The 19,405-nt window shown below is 40.6% G+C and overlaps 2 protein-coding genes and 1 non-coding gene across 3 annotated transcripts in view; 1 reads left to right on the top strand and 2 right to left on the bottom strand.

The window, feature by feature from the left end:
* Positions 1 to 2,159: 2,159 nt before the first annotated feature.
* On the top strand, positions 2,160 to 11,577 carry LGALS3 (galectin 3). The gene is made up of 5 exons (XM_065871911.1): positions 2,160 to 2,182; positions 3,614 to 3,955; positions 5,430 to 5,518; positions 9,354 to 9,519; positions 11,278 to 11,577. Exons 1-5 carry the CDS (start codon positions 2,165 to 2,167, stop codon positions 11,431 to 11,433), a joined length of 771 nt encoding a protein of 256 aa, XP_065727983.1. The 5' UTR covers positions 2,160 to 2,164; the 3' UTR covers positions 11,434 to 11,577.
* On the bottom strand, positions 8,078 to 8,184 carry LOC136119750 (U6 spliceosomal RNA). The gene has a single exon (XR_010655709.1). It is a non-coding gene; the product is annotated as a U6 spliceosomal RNA (small nuclear RNA).
* A 3,300-nt stretch (positions 11,578 to 14,877) lies between the features above and the next one.
* DLGAP5 (DLG associated protein 5) overlaps positions 14,878 to 19,405 on the bottom strand; it is a 38,979-nt gene continuing 34,451 nt past the window's right edge. Inside the window, exons 17-19 of the mRNA XM_065871441.1 lie at positions 18,922 to 19,165; positions 18,036 to 18,085; positions 14,878 to 15,395 (exon numbers count right to left, since the gene is read on the bottom strand). Coding sequence (XP_065727513.1) covers positions 15,255 to 15,395; positions 18,036 to 18,085; positions 18,922 to 19,165 — 435 coding nt within the window. The 3' untranslated portion in view covers positions 14,878 to 15,254. The remainder of the gene's footprint in view (positions 15,396 to 18,035; positions 18,086 to 18,921; positions 19,166 to 19,405) is intronic.

The following is a 19,405-nucleotide window of genomic DNA, read 5'->3' as shown; positions in this document are numbered from 1 at the left end:
GGGTATTTAAAAGAAGTCAAAACACTTACCATGTTATTGCTGAGGCTTTGATACATTGCCCAGGAGTGGAAGAAGTTGTGTAATCAAAGGAACTATGTAAGCTTTCTGCCCACTATGAAGTTCAAGATTGTTTCCTACTGGCATCCAAAATGAGAAGCTTTATTTTCTTGACTTAAGAAATGTCCTTTCTTTGTCTTTAACAACTCTTAAGTTCTTTCTGGGGTAGCAGCACAGTTTTCAAGGTAGTGGTAGCCTTTTGGGGAAGGAAGCACAGAAGAGCACCTGACTTTTGCTTTAAAAGGTCAAATACTATATACTAAAGACAGTGAATATAACCCCTGGGAGAGTCACCGTGACTTCCTAATCAAATTGCTAGCAGTTTCCACGTTGGAAGATGGGCACAGTGATAACAGTGATAACCTGAGTGTTTCCAAATATATTTGGGAATGCCCAGATTAAAAGAGATGTGCAAAAAGAAAGACAGAGTATTTTATCCTACAGCAGAGTAGGATAAAATATCTGGTGTATAAATAAAGCACACATTAAGTTCTAGGAGGAGGTCTGCCTGTTTGGTTTTTTTAACAATAAAATCTAATATTTTACATTTTTAGGACCTATCAAGGAGCCACCATTTACTCCATTATTTTAAGACTAATAATTGAGTAACTATCACAAATAGGCGACTTAAGGAAAAAGAGATTCTGATCGTTCAAGTCCAGGTAATTTTGGCCACAGCACCAGTGATCCTGAGCTGAGAAAACTCACCCAGGCCTGAGGAGTCCAAAGCTACTCTCCTCCCCTCACCGCTAGAGAGCGCCAGCAGCGGGAGCAGGTGTAAAACATCCTGTTTGGATGGGGCCTTGGCACAGGGGGAGGAGCCGGAGAAGCAAGAATGATGTCTCGGGGCTACCCTTTGAGGCAGCTGTGGGCAAGGCCAACCCTTTCTGGTAGCATCCTACCCAAAAATATTTTCCTCCACATTGTCTAACTTTTTTTTTTTTTTTGCGGTACGTGGGCCTCTCACTGTTGTGGCCTCTCCCGTTTTGGAGCACAGGCTCCGGACGCGCAGGCTCAGCGGCCATGGCTCACAGGCCCAGCCACTCCGCGGCACGTGGGATCTTCCCGGACTGGGTCACGAACCCGAGTCCCCTGCATTGTCAGGCGGACTCTCAACCACTGCGCCACCAGGGAAACCCTGACTTTTTTTTTTAACCTTAGTTGTTTGTTATACTGCCAGACATTTCATTTGGAATAACAAGTATCTTTAAAAAAAAAAAAAAAAAGGAAATCATCTTGTGCCCGCCTTTCTTCATTATTGCTTCACATCACAAGTCTCACATTTCCTTCAAGGCTTAGCTCAAGCAACACTGTCTCTTCCCCTGTTAGAAGTCATCTTTCGAGTTGTGACTTCCCACAGCATGCAGTCTGGCTCACAGAGTCCATCACTTGTGACCCCCTTCTGGCCTCTGGACCCTTTGGCCATACATCTTGGTCGATTTCATCTTCAAACCCAGACAGGAGCCTCCCGGTGCCTGGCCCAGAGTAGGCATAAATGTGTACAAATGAAGGAATAAATCAACAGCAGCAACTAGGTCTTGGAGGGTGGGGTGGGGAAGGCAAGGATTGTCTTTCAAATCTCAGTAGGAAGAACCAACTGCTTCCTCCCAAAACCCAGAGGAGGGTGTGAGGCTGTTAGAGGGAACCGGAGGGGAGGTGGGTGAGATTAATTCACTGAACACTTTTTATGAGGTGGTAGAAAAAGAACACAGGAAGGAAGGTGAAGGAGGACCAAAAACCCAGGACTGTTTACATTTGTTACCTAGGAAAGGGGCAGAGCATTTTATTCCCCCCTCTCCCACCTGCGTTGGATCGCCTGGTACTCCCAGGATTCAGGCCACAGGCTAGTGTGATTAGAGTTTAAAGGTATGAGTTAAATAGGGCGTGGTGATCCAGGTGGAGTGCATCTCCGCCCTTTGATGAGACATTTTTGTGGTTCCCAGCTAATGATTTCAGCATATTTGAGGAATAGACTGGCTTGTGTTAGAATGCCTGTACACTGCCTAGACCTGCACAATGAGCTGTTTGTGATGTTAAATTCATACGGAAACCAGTGAAATCTTTCCGGATCAATAACCTGTGTGTGTTTGTTTCTCCTTTCAGGAAAATGGCAGACAGTTTTTCGGTAAGTGTTTTATGTCTGTTTTCCTACCCTAATATGTATGCAGTCATGCAGGTTGAAGGTGGTTTTTTTTTTAACCACTCAAGTTTTCCTAACTCTCCCACCACTTGGCTTCCTCTGGCCTCACCCGTCCAATGAGGGCTTGTCAGCTGGAGTCTTGTTTTTCCAGCAACAGATTTGGGAAGAAAGCCAGGAAGAGAGAGGCCTGGGCCTCACTAACAGTAACCCCTTTACCCAAGGCCTAGGACAGAAGTGGGTGGATTCCACTGGCAGGAGCTGAGAAACCAGCTGAACAAAGGGCAGTGTGGTACAGTCTGAGCATCCTGATTTTTTTTTTTTTAATCCTGCAGTGCCCTCTACTCCTCCTTTCCCAAATGCTGGAGTAAAAGGCAGCCAAAATAAATTCCTATTAGCATGCTTATGTATTCTCAAATCCCTTAACAGAATGACTCACACCACCTACAGCCCTGAGCTTGAGTTGTTTTCTAAATCCGGTTTACTTTCCGTCATCATCCAGCCCTCTGTTTATCTCTCCCCCTCCCCCAGACCCCATGGGCTCCCTTCACAGCCTCACTCTGCTGCCCCATACCAGGTCTGGGGTTGGGTTCCTGATGCACCAAAGGGTCAGACAATCCTGGCAGATCATATTCAATCAACATAGAAGTTTTTACTGAGTATCTTCCATGTACCACCTAGCACTCTGCTAAATACTGTAGATGTCAGAGAGGGAGAAGGCAGAGTCTCCTCCTGGAGAGAAAGGACACAAACCAATGCTGGCACAGCATCTTGCGGTCTATAAAGAGCCGTCCCAAATGCTGCCTCATCTGTGCCTCACAACAGTCACATGAGATAAGATCATTATCCCTGTTACACAGACAAAGACACTAAGTCCTGTACAAGTGACATGATGGCTCCAAGAGTTTGGGGCTCTTGAAGGATGGCACTGGATTTCAAACCAAATCTTGTGATTCCACATCCCTGTGTACAGGGCAGCTTCTCTGATACTAGCCTGGATGCCACTAAGTGGTGACTAACCTGGTGCACCTGAAGTGCAGTAGACATCCAGCAAAGGGAAGGCCAAGGCAACCAGCGCCAGCTTGGTGGAGGTTTTCCAGCCCAAATGCATCTTGATTTTCGTGATTGTTTTTCTCATGTCAGAAAGTATGTGCTTTTACACAGAGGATGGCTAGCTCCTGACTTTAGCAAATTACGAAAAGGCAACCCTTAATGATCTGAGAATAGAGTGATAAAGCATGTATAATCCTAAAGTCTAATTTTAGTCTTAGGAACTGAAAACCAATAGGTGGGGAAATTTTTATTGATATGAATTTCATATCTTCACCATATCGCTCTAATTCTTAGGTCACATATTCCTGAAAATTCTGTTGTTGTGAATGTCTTTCATCCTGTAACTGTTCATGTCTTTCTTTCCAGCTTAATGATGCCGTATCTGGGTCTGGAAACCCAAACCCTCAAGGATGGCCTGGTCCATGGGGAAACCAGCCTGCTGGGGCAGGAGGCTACCCGGGAGCATCCTATCCTGGGGCCTACCCTGGCCAGGTACCACCCGGCCCCTACCCTGGCCAGGGACCTCCTGGGGGTTACCCAGGCCAGGCACCTCCAGGGGCCTACCCTGGCCCAACTGCATCTGGTTATCCTGGACCAACTGCACCAGGTGCCTACCCTGGGCCTGGGGTCTACCCACCTCCTGGACAGCCAAGTGCTCCTGGAGCCTACCCTGCTGCTGGCCCTTATGGCATCCCCTCTGGACCCCTGGTAAGATGGTGTTAGTCATTTCATATGCTTGACTGTGATCAGGACAAAGCTAATGAAGCACTAGCAATTGTCTGGAGCGGTGGTGCCATCACTTTGTAGTGCTGTGGCTGGGAGCTGGCTCTGGCTACTGACCTGCAGAGGGCTTCTGGGAGAACTGAAGCTTTAAACTCACTGCTTAGAGCTGCTTTGCAAGGACCAGCCACAGTGTATGTTGGTCCAATAGAAAAAATAGTTGCTCATGTTGAGTTCGGTATGTGTACTGTTAAAGAGAAGCTAATGCATCTTTTGAAGGCATCTGTAAAGCAGCTTTAATATAAATCAAGTTAAGATCATAGCAATGGGGGAAGTTTTGGTTATTATTATTAATAAACACTGAGTATATAACATGTGCCAGCTGTGTGCTTCTACATGGATGATCTCATTCAACCCCATAAGCACCCTCTAAGATACTGTTATTATCCCCACTTCACAAATGAGGAAATGGGGCAATAAAGAGTTATACAACCTTCCCGTGGTCATAGAGGGAACCTTTTGGGGAACCACGGTAATCGGGTTTTTAAAAACCTTCTAAAGATAATTTTGTCATCTAAGGATTAAATTTTCACTTACATTAAAACCCATTTCAATAAATGAATTCTAAGCATAAAACTCTGTGGGGCTCCAGCCACATCTCAGACACAGACCCTTCCCTTCCAAATAGTGTAGTTGGGAGAAAAGATACAGATATGAGGAAAGAGTTCAATAGCACAGGACTATTGAGTTCCGGGAGGAAGCACAGGACTAGTACAGATCAGACAGATCAGTGCTAGAGAGAAAAGACTTGGGTGATGGTCGAACCCAGGGGGAAACAGTTTTACAGGAAAAAGGGAAGAGGCCAAGGACAGAGCATTGGGAATATTTACAGTGCCTTGAACATAGAAGGTCAAGAAATATTTGTAAAATGAACTGGGGAAGGTATTAATTGGAAAGTGTCCATTCTACAAATATCAAGTACCTGCCACATTCGAAGCACTCCTCAGGGCCTTGTGTGGGTGGAACATAGGGTGCCTCAGAAGCCCAGAAGGTACCACAGTGCCTGCCCACAGGGAGCAGAACAACCTGACAGAGAATGTTATATGACAAGGGTCTTTCCAAAAAATAGGTCAAGTGGATGAGTTATAGATTGGGATAGGCCTTGTCCTGAGAGATGCAGTGCTCCGAAAGGGAACATGTTCTACCTTGGCACCAATTAACTGATGGCCTTATTCTCGATTATTAGCTGCAGTTGTGTAGGGAGCCGTCTCTCTTCAGGCCCTGGGCAAGGTGGCCTGAGAGTCTGAAAAGATGGCTAAAGTAGGGTTATGTGTTATTCACACATATTAAAAGTGGTTGAACTTTAGCGATATCTTTTTCTTTCTTGCCAAGAAAACATGACTCTTTATTGATATATATATATATATATATTTTTTTTTTTTTTTTTTTTTTTAATTCCCAGAATGTGCCTTATGACCTGCCTTTTTCCGGAGGAGTCATGCCTCGCATGCTGATAACAATCCTGGGCACAGTAAAGCCCGACGCAAACAGGTAAAGAGCAAAGTCAGCAAGTCTAACATATTTACTGATTGCTTTTGGAATAAAGGGTGATCTGTTTTGAATTTTGATAGAGTTTTTAAAATTGCACATTTAGAATCTTGGCTATACCATAGTTTGGGATTTCCCCATAAATCAATACGCATTCCCACCAAGAAGACAAGGTTTCCCTCACTAAATCTTGTGTTTCTCCCAGAACCAGAATAAAACAGAGTTTTACTTTGTGAGGACAAAGAGGAAGAGCAGGAAAACCCATTCTGTTGGTTCTTCTAGGCAGTGAAAGCCTTAGAATTAAAGGAAAGTAGAGCCTTTGTAATGTAATGTTTGGCCATCCCTCCACCTCTGAGCCATAGATTGTCTAAAACACAAAGCCCATCAAAAATTAGGGTCAGGGACTTCCATGGTGGTTCAGGGGCTAAGACTCCATGCTCCCAATGCAGGGGGCTGGGGTTTGATCCCTGGTCAGGGAACTAGATCCCACATGTGCCTCAACTAAGAGTTCTCAGGTTACAACTAAAAAAGATCCTACATGCCACAGCTGAAAGATCCTGCATGTCGCAACGAAGATCATGCGTGCTGCAACTAAGACCCGATGCAGCTAAATAAATAACTATAAAAAAAAAAAAACTAGGGTCAAAGACAAAAAGATGCCTAGTTGATCTGAGAGCTTAAATATTATACCTCTCGGGGCTTCCCTGGTGGCGCAGTGGTTGAGAGTCTGCCTGCTAATGCAGGGACACGGGTTCGAGCCCTGGCCCCGGAGGATCCCACAGGCCGTGGAGCGGCTGGGCCCGTGAGCCATGGCCGCTGAGCCTGCGCGTCCAGAGCCTGTGCTCCGCAACGGGATAGGCCCGCGTACCGCAAAAAAAAAAAACCAATTATACCTCTCTGTCCTCATAGTGGTACAAATCTCCCTGCAGTTGTGCAGGTCTTGGTGCACTCTCAGATTTGTGAGCTTGGCCGCCATTTCCGTCTTCATACCGGGTGAAACAGCAGAGTCACAGATTCCCACGTGTCGGCCTGGTCTACAGATGATAAGTGACAAGGTGGGGAACCCCAGTCTTCTGAGTAGACACTGTTTACTTAAGAAGTTTGAAAAGACTCTGCAAGTTAAAGACTTTAAAAGTAAATCAGCCTCTGCCATTGGTACTGGTGGGGTGAGCTCGGGGCGGATAAGACTTTGAGCTCACTTGGAAAATCCATGCTGATTTACGGGCTGCCCTGGGATGCTTGGCTCTGGTTATCACCACTGGTTATATTTATATATAATACAAGCAGGCTAGGGCTATCCTGAAGCTGTTCAGTATGTCTGTCCTTGAGGTTAGTAGTACTATTAAAGCTCCTAGATTAATTAATGTTTCTGGGTCTTATAGAGAGGACACAAAAGGTACAAATTCCAGCTGTGTACACAGGTTTATTTAAGAATCTATAAACAGCCCCTGTGAGTGCCTGTCATCTTGATCCTCGTGAATCGGCAGGAGCAACCTCTGTTACCAGGAGGTGGACTCCGATTCTGATCTGATCGTTTTACATTCAGCTAACCAGTTCACTCCACCTCCAGCCAGCCTCCTCTGGTTCTACGTGGTAGTCACTACCCTAAGCCAGCTCTTCCTTCCACACAGCCTATACAGCTTCTCTCAGCACAATACTTCCCTACATAATAAAGCTTGTCTCACAGCAAGTTACACAACATACATATCCTCTGCCTGTGTCCTTATCCATCTTGCCTCCCAAAATAACATAGGACCCAGCGCCCTGGTCCTCTGCAGACAGCACTCACGATTCGGTAATATCTGCTCTCCTCCAGCTGCAGCTGCTGTCACGCAGGACCACACTGGTATCTTTGCCTTATTTATGACTGTTGCACTAAAAATGTTAGTTCCAATAACAATAGAGATGTCGACTGAGACTGGGGCAGGTCAAAACCAATTTTGGTTGAAATGATTAAGGTGGTAGTAAACTGAGAAATGTACTGCTTTGATCTGCAAAATCTATGTGAGCAGTTACATGAAAGAAAAAAATCCTTACGGCGGTAGAGTTGACAATTATCTTCCTTTTCACTACTGAGAAAATACAGGCATTGCACATTTAGTCAAATACAAATTCTATTGCCATTTGACCATATTGGTCCTTTCCCTGTGAATTTAATCATTGGTGGTTGTATGTGTCTGTTACTGGGTGAATTAAATACCCAAGGAATCATTGTTAGTAGGTCTAGAAAGCAGACCTTGCTTTTTTTTTAAAATTTTACTCAATTGAATTTTCTTTTTTAAAAAATTTATTTTTATTTTTGGCTGCGTTGGGTCTTTGTTGCTGCGCACAGGCTTTCTCTAGTTGTGGTGCACGAGCTTCTCATTGCGGTGGCTTCTCTTGTTGTGGAGCACGGGCTCTAGGCACCCATAGTTGTGGCACGTGGGCTCTAGAGCACAGGCTCAGTAGCTGTGGCGCACGGGCTTAGTTGCTCCACGGCACGTAGGATCTTCCCGGACCAGGGCTCGAACCCGTGTCCCCTGCATTGGCAGGCGGATTCTTAACCACTGCACCACCAGGGAAAAAAAAATAGAACGCTTCATGAATTTGCGTGTCATCCTTGCCCAGGGGCCATGCTAATCTTCTCTGTATCGTTCCAATTTTAGTATATGTGCTGCCGAAGCGAGCACACCTTGACTGTTTTATGTGTAGAGAGTAAAAAGAGAATTACAGCTGAATAGAAGGATATGACCAAAGACAACGAGGCCAAAAAACTCAACACATATTGTTTTGTTTACTTTGAGATACTGTGGTAGTACATCGAATACAGTAGTCCCCCCTTATCTGAGGTTTCGCTTTCCACGATTTCAGTTACCCAGGGTCAATCGTGGTCTGAAAATATTAAATGGAAATTCCCAGAAATAAGCAATTCATAAGTTTTAAGTTGCCACCGTTGTGAGCAGCATGGTGAAATCGCACGCTGTCCAGCCCCATCCTGCCCAGTACGTGAAATCATCCCTTTGTGCAGCAATATCTGGCCTGTTAGTCACGTAGTAGCTCTCGGTTATCAGATCCACTGTCATGGTACCCTGGCGCTTGTGTCCAAGTAACCCTTTTTTTACTTAATAATGACCCCAAAAGCAAGAGTAGTGATGCTGGCAATTCATATATGCCAAAGAGAAGCTATAAAAGGCTCCTTTTAAGTGAAAAAGGGAAGGTTCTTGATTTAATGGAAAGAAAAAAATTGTATGCTGAGGTTGCTAAGATCTTTAGTAAGTACAAATCTTCTGTCCATGAAATTGTGAGAAAGGAAAGAAACTCATGCTAGTTTTTTATTTTTTCCTGTCATACCTCAAACTGCAAAAGTTACAGCCCCAGTGCATAAGTGCTTAGTTCAGATGGAAAAGGCATTAAATGTGTACAATATTTTGAAAGACAACATTCACATGACTTTTACAACAGTATATTGCTGTAATTGTTCTATTTTATTATTAACCTCTTACTGTACCTAATTTATAAGTTAAACTTTATCATAGGTATACATGTATAGGAAAAAAGTGTGCGTGGATAGCTAGCCAGCTAGCTAGCTAGCTAAATAGATATTTGGTTCGGTACTATCCATGGTTTCAGGCATCCACTGGGGTCTTAGAACATACCCTCTGCACATAAAGTGGAACTACTGTACTTGGCCCAGTATACTTTCCAGTTTGAACCCATTCTCCGGTTTATTTGCTTTCTGTTTAGAAATTTTTCCTGTATTTTATAAATGATTTGCTCTTTAGAAAATTTTATGTTCTTCACTTGATACAAATGTACAATTTGAATAATTTTACTAACTCTGGTCTTTGGTTTAAAACAGACTTGCTTTAGATTTCAAGACAGGAAATGATGTTGCCTTCCACTTTAACCCACGCTTCAATGAGGACAACAGGAAAGTCATCGTTTGCAATTCGAAGCTGAATAATAACTGGGGGAAGGAAGAAAGACAGACGGTTTTCCCATTTGAAAGTGGTAAACCTTTCAAAGTAAGTTATTGCTACTGTTATATATTGATAATGTATATTTCTCATGGGGAATCACTCTTAAACCACAATGCACTGGAAATAAATTTTCATCAGCTGTCCTGGGACACCTAACCAGTACATCTGCCCTCCGTACCAGGGGACAGGTCTCAGAAATAGTGGCACTCTCCCCAACTCCATTCAGACACCTTACCGTCACCCGTTACCACCCCTCTGAGTTTAAGCTTTTCTGGAAGTGAGAATAATAGCTTCTTTAATAAAAAAAAGTAGAGAGTCTTTATGGTACAGTTGGGCTGAGACTTAATTCCTCAAAACAACATAGTTAGCATGGCAGTCAAAACGAAATATTGGATTTCCCTGGTGGTCCAGTGGTTAAGACTCCATGCTTCCAGTGCAGGGGGCGTGAGTTCAATCCCTGGTTGGGGAACTAAGATCCCACATGCCGTGTGGCGTAGTCAAAAAAAATTTAAAAACCTGAAATTTTTAAATTCTAAAAGTAATACATACTTGTTTTATGAAAAGAAAAATTTATAGATTTTTAAAAATTAACTAAAAAGTCCTCCATCCTTTACCGCTTCCCCCATCCTCACAAAGGTTTCAACTTGAGTAACTTCCCAGTGTTTTCTATGACAAGCAACACACTTTTTATTTTTAAGCACTGCTTCAACAAATATTAGGTCCACAGTATCGGGTAAGGGTTGACTATAGAGTGGATTATAAAACAGCTAGACCGTGCAGGGGGGCACGGGTTTGATCCCTGGCCCAGGAAGATCCCACATCCCGCGGAGCAACTAAGCCCGTGCGCCACAACTACTGAGCCTGTGCTCTAGAGCCCATGAGCCACAACTACTGAAGCCCGTGGGCCTAGAGCCCGTGCTCCGCAGCAAGAGAAGACACCACAGTGAGAAGCCCGTGAACTGCAACAAAGAGTAGCCCCCGCTCGCCGCAACTAGAGAAAGCCTGTGCGTAGCAACGAAGACCCAACACAGCCACATATAAAAATAAATAAACAAATTTAAAAAAACAGCTAGACCGCCAGCTCAAGGGCAGGGTCTAACAGGGACCATATTCTACATTTGGTGGACATCTTTCCTTATGAGAACATTGCCACCTAATAGTACTTCATTGTTCAGATGTGTATTAATTCAGCCTGTACCCTACTGATGAAAATTTGGAGTATGGAAATATTCCAAACAAATAAAACCAGGAAAGTTTTATTTATTTTACTAAAATACTGTGATAGCTATCCTTATAAATCTTTGCTTCCTAGAATAACTTTACTCAAAGAATATACATGTTTAAAATTTAGATAAGGATGTTGCCAAAGTGCTGCTTCCAAAAGGATGTAAGGATTAACACATCCTCTAACCACTGGGAGAGTGTGTTTCCCCTACTCTTGCCAAAACTGGTTATTATCAATCTTCATAACATTTGCCACTCTAAGTAGAGGATTCCTATTTTAGCATTTATTTTTAGTTTTAGGTGTTTGAGGCCATCCAAAAACTTTAGGTTTTTATGTAGATAAATTATTAATCTTTTCCTCTGTGGCTTCAACTATACATCCTTCTAAAAATTTTATCATTTGTTTTGTTTAAATCTTGAATAAGTTGGAGTTTATTTTTGCTGTAAAGTTACTTTTTCTGACTTTAATTAGTTCTACAATTGATCATAAAGGTGAAATGCTAGACATCCTGAGCTCAGGCCACACTGGTTTTGTGATGAATGGGCATTCCTAACAGTTTTGTGTATGTGCCATTTCAGATACAAGTCCTGGTTGAAGCTGACCACTTCAAGGTTGCGGTCAATGATGCTCACTTGTTGCAGTACAATCATCGGGTGAAAAATCTCGGGGAAATCAGCAAGCTGGGAATTTCTGGTGACATAAATCTCACCAGTGCTTCACACACCATGATATAAAGGGGCAGATACTTTTTAAAGAAATGAAATCGAACGTAAACCTTACACATTTAAAAGTTTCATGTTCGCTATGAGTGAAAAATTTTACCTTTATTCATCAATGTCCTTCTTGCAAATCATCCATTTAATAAAGAGTTACCTGTCTTTATATGTCGTTTAATTGGGGCAATTTATTCTTGATAATGCACAATGGACTCAATGGAAAAGGACTCAATGGAAAAAGAAAGCTGTAGCAATGTTAATACTGCATCAGAGTCTCCCAAAGTTTTCAATATTTGCTAAACTATTTTTTAAAAAGGAGGGACTTCGCCTTCCAATGCAGGAAGTGCAGGTTCATCCCTGGTCAGGGAGCTAAGATCCCACATGCCTCATGGCCAAAAAACATAAAACAGAAGCAATATTGTAACAAATTCAATAAAGACCAAAAAAAAAAAAAAAAAAGTAAATAGGAGTAAATACTACCCCCAAATTAACCTTTCCAACAGAGGCTACAAAGAAATCGTTCTATTTTCTTACTTCAGGAAACATAATATATTCAGGAAATGAGAAAAGCAGAAAGAAAAATTTTACATATAGACAATTACTGTTAGCATTCTGGTATATTTCTCTGGACTCCTTTTAACTATTTCATCTCTCTAAACTATACTTCACTGCTTTCAAATCAGTAATGGATACCAATATCAGACAATCTTCCCGTGGGTTCTTTTGGTTTTATGAAATATCCAGATTTGTAGAGGGGAAAAAAAGTAGGTTTTTAATTAGAAATGTAATCAGCTTGAAAAAGTTTATAGTTCCCATTGTTAATACTCTCAACCATGCCTTTCTGCCCTTCCTCATTACCAGCAAGGCCAAAGATTAATATAATTTCAAAACCAGGGTGTGCTCACATCACCTCATTTTATAGGAGATCAAGTATTACTTGATCTATTATTGTTTCTACAATACCATCTTCTCAAGTATTTTGTTGCCACAGGTTGGGTCCCCCAGGAGGCAAAGAGATTAGAATGCAAGAGGTTTATGAAGGAGTGCCCTTTCTCTCAACAGGTGTGGAGACGAGAAGGCACACAATTAGGCAGAGTAAGAAGTTGAGCATCCATGCCTCAGCCTACACTATAGGGGTTATGAGCCGGGATGATGTTTTAGAGCTGTCAAGAGGGGGATGCCTTCATATTTTCACTTCAGTCAGTTAATACAGGCCACAGTCTGATCTTGGGTGAAGTGGCTTTCTTCACCTGACACAGTTCTCACACGGGATGATTCCCAAGGACTGTCTGCTAGCAGCAGTTATAAGAACTAAAAAAATGAGTCCCTCAGTCCTAAAGTGGGATGTGAGCAGCACATCACGTCTCATTTCAAAAAGTATGTTAATTCCTTATTCTAACATTCTGATCTTGACTGTTCTACTCCAGTGATTAAACAGAAGAACACAGTAAGCTATGGAGAAAAAAGGGAATTTGGTTTATACAAAATTACTTAAATCCTCTGAGCCTTGGTTCCTTTGTCTGTAAAACTGTATAATACATTTTATAACACATCTTTTGTCTATAAAATGGGTTACTATGACCACTGAATAAAATATTGTTTGCAAAGATGTTGTCATATAGTAGGTCCTCAATAAATGGAAATTCCATTTTTTTTTTTATTTTTGGAAAGGCTCTTGTTCTACCGTTTTCTTTCATTTTGTCTTTAAAGATTTTCTTAATACCTCATAATTCTAGAGTCCAATAGCCCAAGGACACTCTCTCTAGTTGTAGGACACATTGATGGCTGCCTACCCAACGCATTCCCTGCTTCCTAACAGTCCTGGTTTTACCCAGGTATAATCCCAGATAAAATAGGGAAACCTGATTAGTTTAAGCACACCACAGCTGATCTGCAGATGGAGATGTGGCATTAGCTGGCCTAACCAGACAAAAGGGAAGGATACAGCTCTGATTACCACTAGCAACCATCATGTGACTCCAAAAGGACCCAGCTTTAGAGACACTGACACCAAGGATGCCAGAATGAACTATGAACAGATGTTGGACTTCGATGGCATCATTGAGCTGTTGATTATAAAGTGCCTGAAATCACCCTGACAACTTGTGAAATAATAAATTTCCTTACTGTTAAGCCAATTCGAGTTCAATTCATTATCACTTAATAGCCAAAAGCTTTCTAAATGATTCAATAGTACATCTTATTAAACCTACCAAAAAAAATCATGTTTACTCACATTGTTTTATTCTTATCTACTTTATCCTTGAGGGCAAATATTATTTTATTGTTATGTTGCATTTTAAAAAAAATTTATTTATTTGGTTGCGCCAGGTCTTAGTTGCGACAGGCAGGCTCCTTAGTTGTGGCTCCAGGGATCCCAAGTTGCGGCTCACCAGCTCCTTAGCTGCGGCACACGGGCTCCTTAGTTGTGGTATGCATGTGGGATCTAGTTCCCTGACCAGGGATCAAACCCGGGCCCCCTGCATTGGGAGCTCGGAGTCTTATCCACTGCACCACCAGGGCAGTCCCATTGTTGCATATTGCTTTATATAGATTCTAAGTCTTGGGTTGCTTTGTACCCATGTCTTTTACACGTTCATGGCCCTGGACCCTTAGAAAACCCTAACTTTTACATAAAATGTTTCTTTGTTCTGAATGTCTTGCTTGAATTATTTATTAATGGGCTGTTAAAGCTGCTTTTATATTTTGTTAAGACTAGGCATTCTGAGAATATGCTTCTAAACCAGCACCTCACAGAGTCTCCTAACTGCTCACGTGGGCTTGATAATAAATACTGTCTTTTCCACAAGCCTAACATACCTTCCTCTGACAACAAAAGTAGATGTGCTTTCCCTTCTTGTTTGAAAACTCTTCATCTTAAAGGACTATCCATAAAGTTGCTGCTTGTTTGGTGAATACCTCGAACACTCACCTCATTTGCAAACAGAAATAACTGGATCCAGGTCTGGTGACAAGCTTTAGCTACAATGAGTCATCTTGGTGCTCTGTTATTCTGATCACCCTCTCTTCTACAAATCCTGTAGTTAAGAGTTTTATAAAAGAGAAAATATTTCGAATGCATTAAGTGATTGATATAATTCTCTTTAAGGGAAGGCAGCATTTCCTTCAAAGGCTGTCAGTCACGTCAAGCGGAAAATGAAAAAAAAAATACAAGAATTTAATGGGAACCGCTTATAATTTAACCATTTGAAACTGCAGCATGTAAACTGACTTCAGAATCCAGAAAGCTCATCTAAAGAAACTCAACATACCCTGGAAAATGCACTATGCAAAGCTGTTCAACATCAACAAATTTAAGAGTTCAAATTAAGAGTAAAGTATAAAGGAATGCAAATATTTCTGTCAGAGTTTAACACTGTATTTTGATTAAATGAAAGAATGTTCATAAGCTCTGAGTAGGTATACTTAACATTTAAGCTTATACATTTTAAACAAGAGAGGCAAGGCACAGTACATTTTTATTCTGCATGGTTAATATACAAAATATCCCCACTTCCCTTGAGAAACAGTATCATATCTAAAACATACTTTGATGAACACTGAATATTGAAATAGTATACAGTTGTTCCTCAGAATCCTGGGGTGGGGGGTATTGGTTCCAGGACACCCCCCCCCATACACATGCACAGATATCAAAATTCAAGGATGCTCAAGTCCCCAACAGTAGGCCCTCAGTATACGGAGGGCTGCTGTATGACACTATATAAATGGATTGAATAGAAGTGAACACAAATACATATTCTTCAACTTTTCAATATTCTAAGAATATACCACAGCACTGATAACATGAAGAAAAATGTCTGGATTTATTTTTAAATTCAAAATTCTTCTGGTTGATCTCCACTGAGGGGCTTTAGAGGTGAAAACGTAATCAGGTTACCACCAAAGGGAATGTGTCTGGTACGTTCTTGATGTCTTCTTTCCACCTGAGTGAATGTATTACTGCAGTTTAGGCCTGGCTAGAGAATAAATTTAGAGAAGTCACTATAGTAACCATCAAGAGTTTCACCAATTAAGTTTTCAACATTGCAAATTAGTAATGGATTAATTAATAATATAAATGACGTTTCTTATACACAATAAAAAGTTATTAATGATTATGCTACTTTCCATGGATCTAATTTCAAACATATAGTTTTTTTTAACTGAAAAGCATATTAGGAATATACGCCTTAAAAGGTGATTAGTAATATGTAAATGGACTTCAGCAACATATGCAGGATGAATAAAACTGAGGCCACTTATGCAGATTCCACAAATCCTAGTCCATATAATTGTACTTAATAGGTCTTTTACTAGTGTGATCCTGCTGGGATCCTTTTCTTTGTTCCCTCTCAAACCCTACTTCAAGTTCAAATGATGCACAGAGCTAGTAATAATGTGAGTCTAAAATAGACAGGTGGACCTATTAAAAAAAAAATCCAAAAATATAACTTCTAAAATTTATGGAAGTGGAAAATAATTCACAGGGAGACTAAGTTTTAAGATACTAAGATTTATCAACAAGATAATATATGATAACTGTGAAGCAATCTTAATCATATTACTAATGTATCAAAAATAGAATATTATGATTAACATCCAGATTTACTTATAATACCACATATTATCAGAACCAATCATTCAGAATTCAGCTCTGAGAACAAGATTAAATCAGGTTTATATAAATTGGCCTTATGCTGAAATCCATCTCTCTAGGTCTCAGCCTAGGATTAAAGAAACCCAAGACTGGGACTTCCCTGGTGGCGCAGTGGTTAAGAATCCGCCTGCCAATGCAGGGGACACGGGTTCAAGCCCTGGTCCGGAAAGATCGCACATGCCGCGGCAACTAAAGCCCGTGAGCCACATAAACTGAGCCTGTGCTCTAGAGGCTGTGAGCCACAACTACTGAGCCCGCGCGCCTAGAGCCTGTGCTCTGCAACTTACAATGAAGAGTAGCCCCTGCTCGCCACAACTAGAGAAAGCCTGCATGCAGCAATGAAGACCCAATGCAGCCAAAATTAATTAATTAATTAATTAATTAAAAAAAAAAAAAAAGAAGGCTTGGACTGGGACTTCCCTAGTGGTGCAGTGGTTAAGAACCTGCCTGCCAATGCAGGGCACACGGGTTCCAGCCCTGGTCCAGGAAGATCCCACACGCTGTGGAGCAACTAAGCCCGTGTGCCACAACTACTGAGCCTGCACACCTAGAACCCATGGTCCGCAACAAGAGAAGCCACCACAATGAGAAGCCCGCGCACCGTAACGAAGAGTAGCCCCCGCTCACCACAACTAGAGAAAGCCCATGTGAAGCAACGAAGACCCAAATAAAGCCAAAAATAAAATAAATAAATTTATTTTTTAAATAAATAAATAAAGAAGGCCAAGACTAAGAAGGAACAGTGTGGTCGCAGTAACACACTCCGTTCAGCTCCTGAGATGTAGCCACCCCAGAAGGCTGAATACAAAGAAGGCATCTTCGAAAGATAATAAAAGTCAACATATTCAGAGGTCCTTAAGGAATTAGTGGCTTAAGGAAGCCAAGCATTTGCCAGGCTTCATGAGGTTAACAAAAATTGTTTCTGTTTGATCCTACATTTGCCTTAATGACTTTTTTATATTCTGAGATGGAAGATTAGCAAACCAAAGCCACTCCCTGATTTATTTTAGCAATTGGTCCTGGAAAATTTCAAGGTAAGGTTATAAACCAGAGTTGTTGACCATGGCCACATGTTAGAATCGCCTGACAAACGTCCTAATACAGATCATTGAAATAAAAATATCTGGCAGTAGGGGTGAAAGCCAATGCTGTAAACAGTTAGTAGGCAAGAGAGCACCATTCCATTCATGCCCTACTATTCAGTGCCAGCAGCCATGAATGCGAATCAGACAGCTCTGCCTAAAGAGGAATTTATAGTTAATAAGGGAAATAGATTCCTGAAAGTACAGTATGTTTTAGGAATACAGTATCATTTATTCATATTATACTCTTAATAAGAGATTCAATGTGTGCCTGTATGCATTGTGCACCTGTGCCTATACAGAAATTAACATGCGAGAGATGAGAGCTTTTACAGGAAGGCTTCACAGATGGGCAAATGTTTGAACTAGATTTAAAGGCAAGAGGTCACTAAAAGTAAAGGCTGGGGAGCTTCCAAATAAAATAGCAGGACATAAATATAGTAATCTAAAAGAACTAGAATGAAAATAAGCAATGACTGAAGGTAGGACAGACATTATCTCCCCAACTGTAAGCTTCAAAAGTATAGAAATCTTGCATTATATTTTTCATACATCACTGAGAACTACCCAGCATAATCCAAGCTACATATTAGATGTTCAAGTATTCAACCACTTTGTCACAACAAATTTGATACATAAACCATGTAGAGAATTAAATCTTCAGAGTTTAATACTAAAGCACACTATATTTTAAAGTATTAATATAACTTAATACAATTTTTCCCATTTTGAGAAAAAATGAATAAAAGTGAATTTCAGAGTAAATAAAACAATTACAAGATGTAAACTTTGCACATAAATTGAGAAGTGAGTAATATTCATTTTATAAAACAAATCTGGAATATAAAGAACTTTTCAAATCAAGTTGGAAAACTTACTGAATCAAGAAGATGGCATTCAGTAGTGAGACTTTTATTATCAAATAGTACTGAAAAACAAAAAGGAATAATTTTTAACTTTTAAAGTAATATTCTCGCAGTTAAGTGTTGTTAGAAAGGAACAAAGCCTTGAAAGATATGAAAAATTCCATACATCATATGCTAAGAAAAATATGGATCATCTTATGCTATAATTTATTTTTAAATGTAGTTAAATTTCTTTGTAAAATTCTCATCCTTAATTTCAGTATAAAAAAAGGCTTCTATAAATAAATCTCATGCTTGTAATTTAAAGGTACCCAAAAGATGCTAGAACATAGCTGGAGTGCCTTAAATGTCTGACCAAGGTTATAATGTTTATTTTGCCTTAGACCCCAGCCAGAAGAGCACCATGCAGTAGCAGATGAAAATAGTAGGTAAAACCATCACACATTATATTATAACAAAAATACAAGAGCCATTTCCTACTGAACAATCACAACACAGTAGGTAGGAAAAGGCACTAGGGCAGAAAAAGAGGGTGTTTTGAAGAAAGGCTTGAGGAGTTTGATGGAAAAGAAGAGAACTAAAAAAACTTCAGGGAATTTTTCTGAGTCTTCGCAAACAACAAAGGATGCCACATAGTTAGGTCTAATGTAAAGTGCTGCTGACATCCAATATGGATTAGTATCTGTTGTTGATTTTTAATGGGTCTACTTCAAAAGGTTTGGGTGGATAGTAGGGTACCACAACACAAACTAATTCTCACAAGATATTTATTGCAAGTGTCCAATTTCTCAGCCTTCATTCTTGGCAACTGTATCCCGAAGTGTTTATAATAATCTATACTTTAGTCCAAGTTCATTTATTTAACAAAGCCTCATTTAAATACATTAAAAGACTTTACCTGACTGAGAAATTTTAGTTTCTTCTTCCTGTGAGATGTTATTTTGTGATGGTACATTTTTTTCAGGGCTAATCATCAAAACATCCTGTGCTGTAATTGAATTTAGTTCCATTCCATACACAACATCTGAAATTTCTTCCTTTTTGTTAGTATTAACATCATCTGCCACTTTGCCAGCAAGGAGAGCCAAATTCATTCTTTCACTAGGCAAACAATTTATTTCAAAGTTTATCTTATTTACATCCTGCAAGTAAAAAAGTTTTTACATTTAATTACCCCAAATTGAAATAAACAGAAAAAGTCTCATTGCTATTAAAAATGAGAAATAATAGAAGGATGACATTCTGAGCACAAGCTAAAGAACACTGTAAATCCTACCATCTTGCTTCTTGAACAATTAGATCAGATAATATTACAGCAATAGTACAAATGAAGGAAAGTTTCTCAGCAAGTACCAACAGTACAGCTCAGAGATTGGCAAACA

The sequence above is a fragment of the Phocoena phocoena genome, chromosome 2 (assembly GCF_963924675.1).
Source record: "Phocoena phocoena chromosome 2, mPhoPho1.1, whole genome shotgun sequence".
Classification (NCBI taxonomy): Eukaryota; Metazoa; Chordata; class Mammalia; order Artiodactyla; family Phocoenidae; genus Phocoena; species Phocoena phocoena.
The sequence above is the reverse complement of the archived record's forward strand: the minus strand, read 5'-3'. Positions and strand labels throughout refer to the sequence as shown.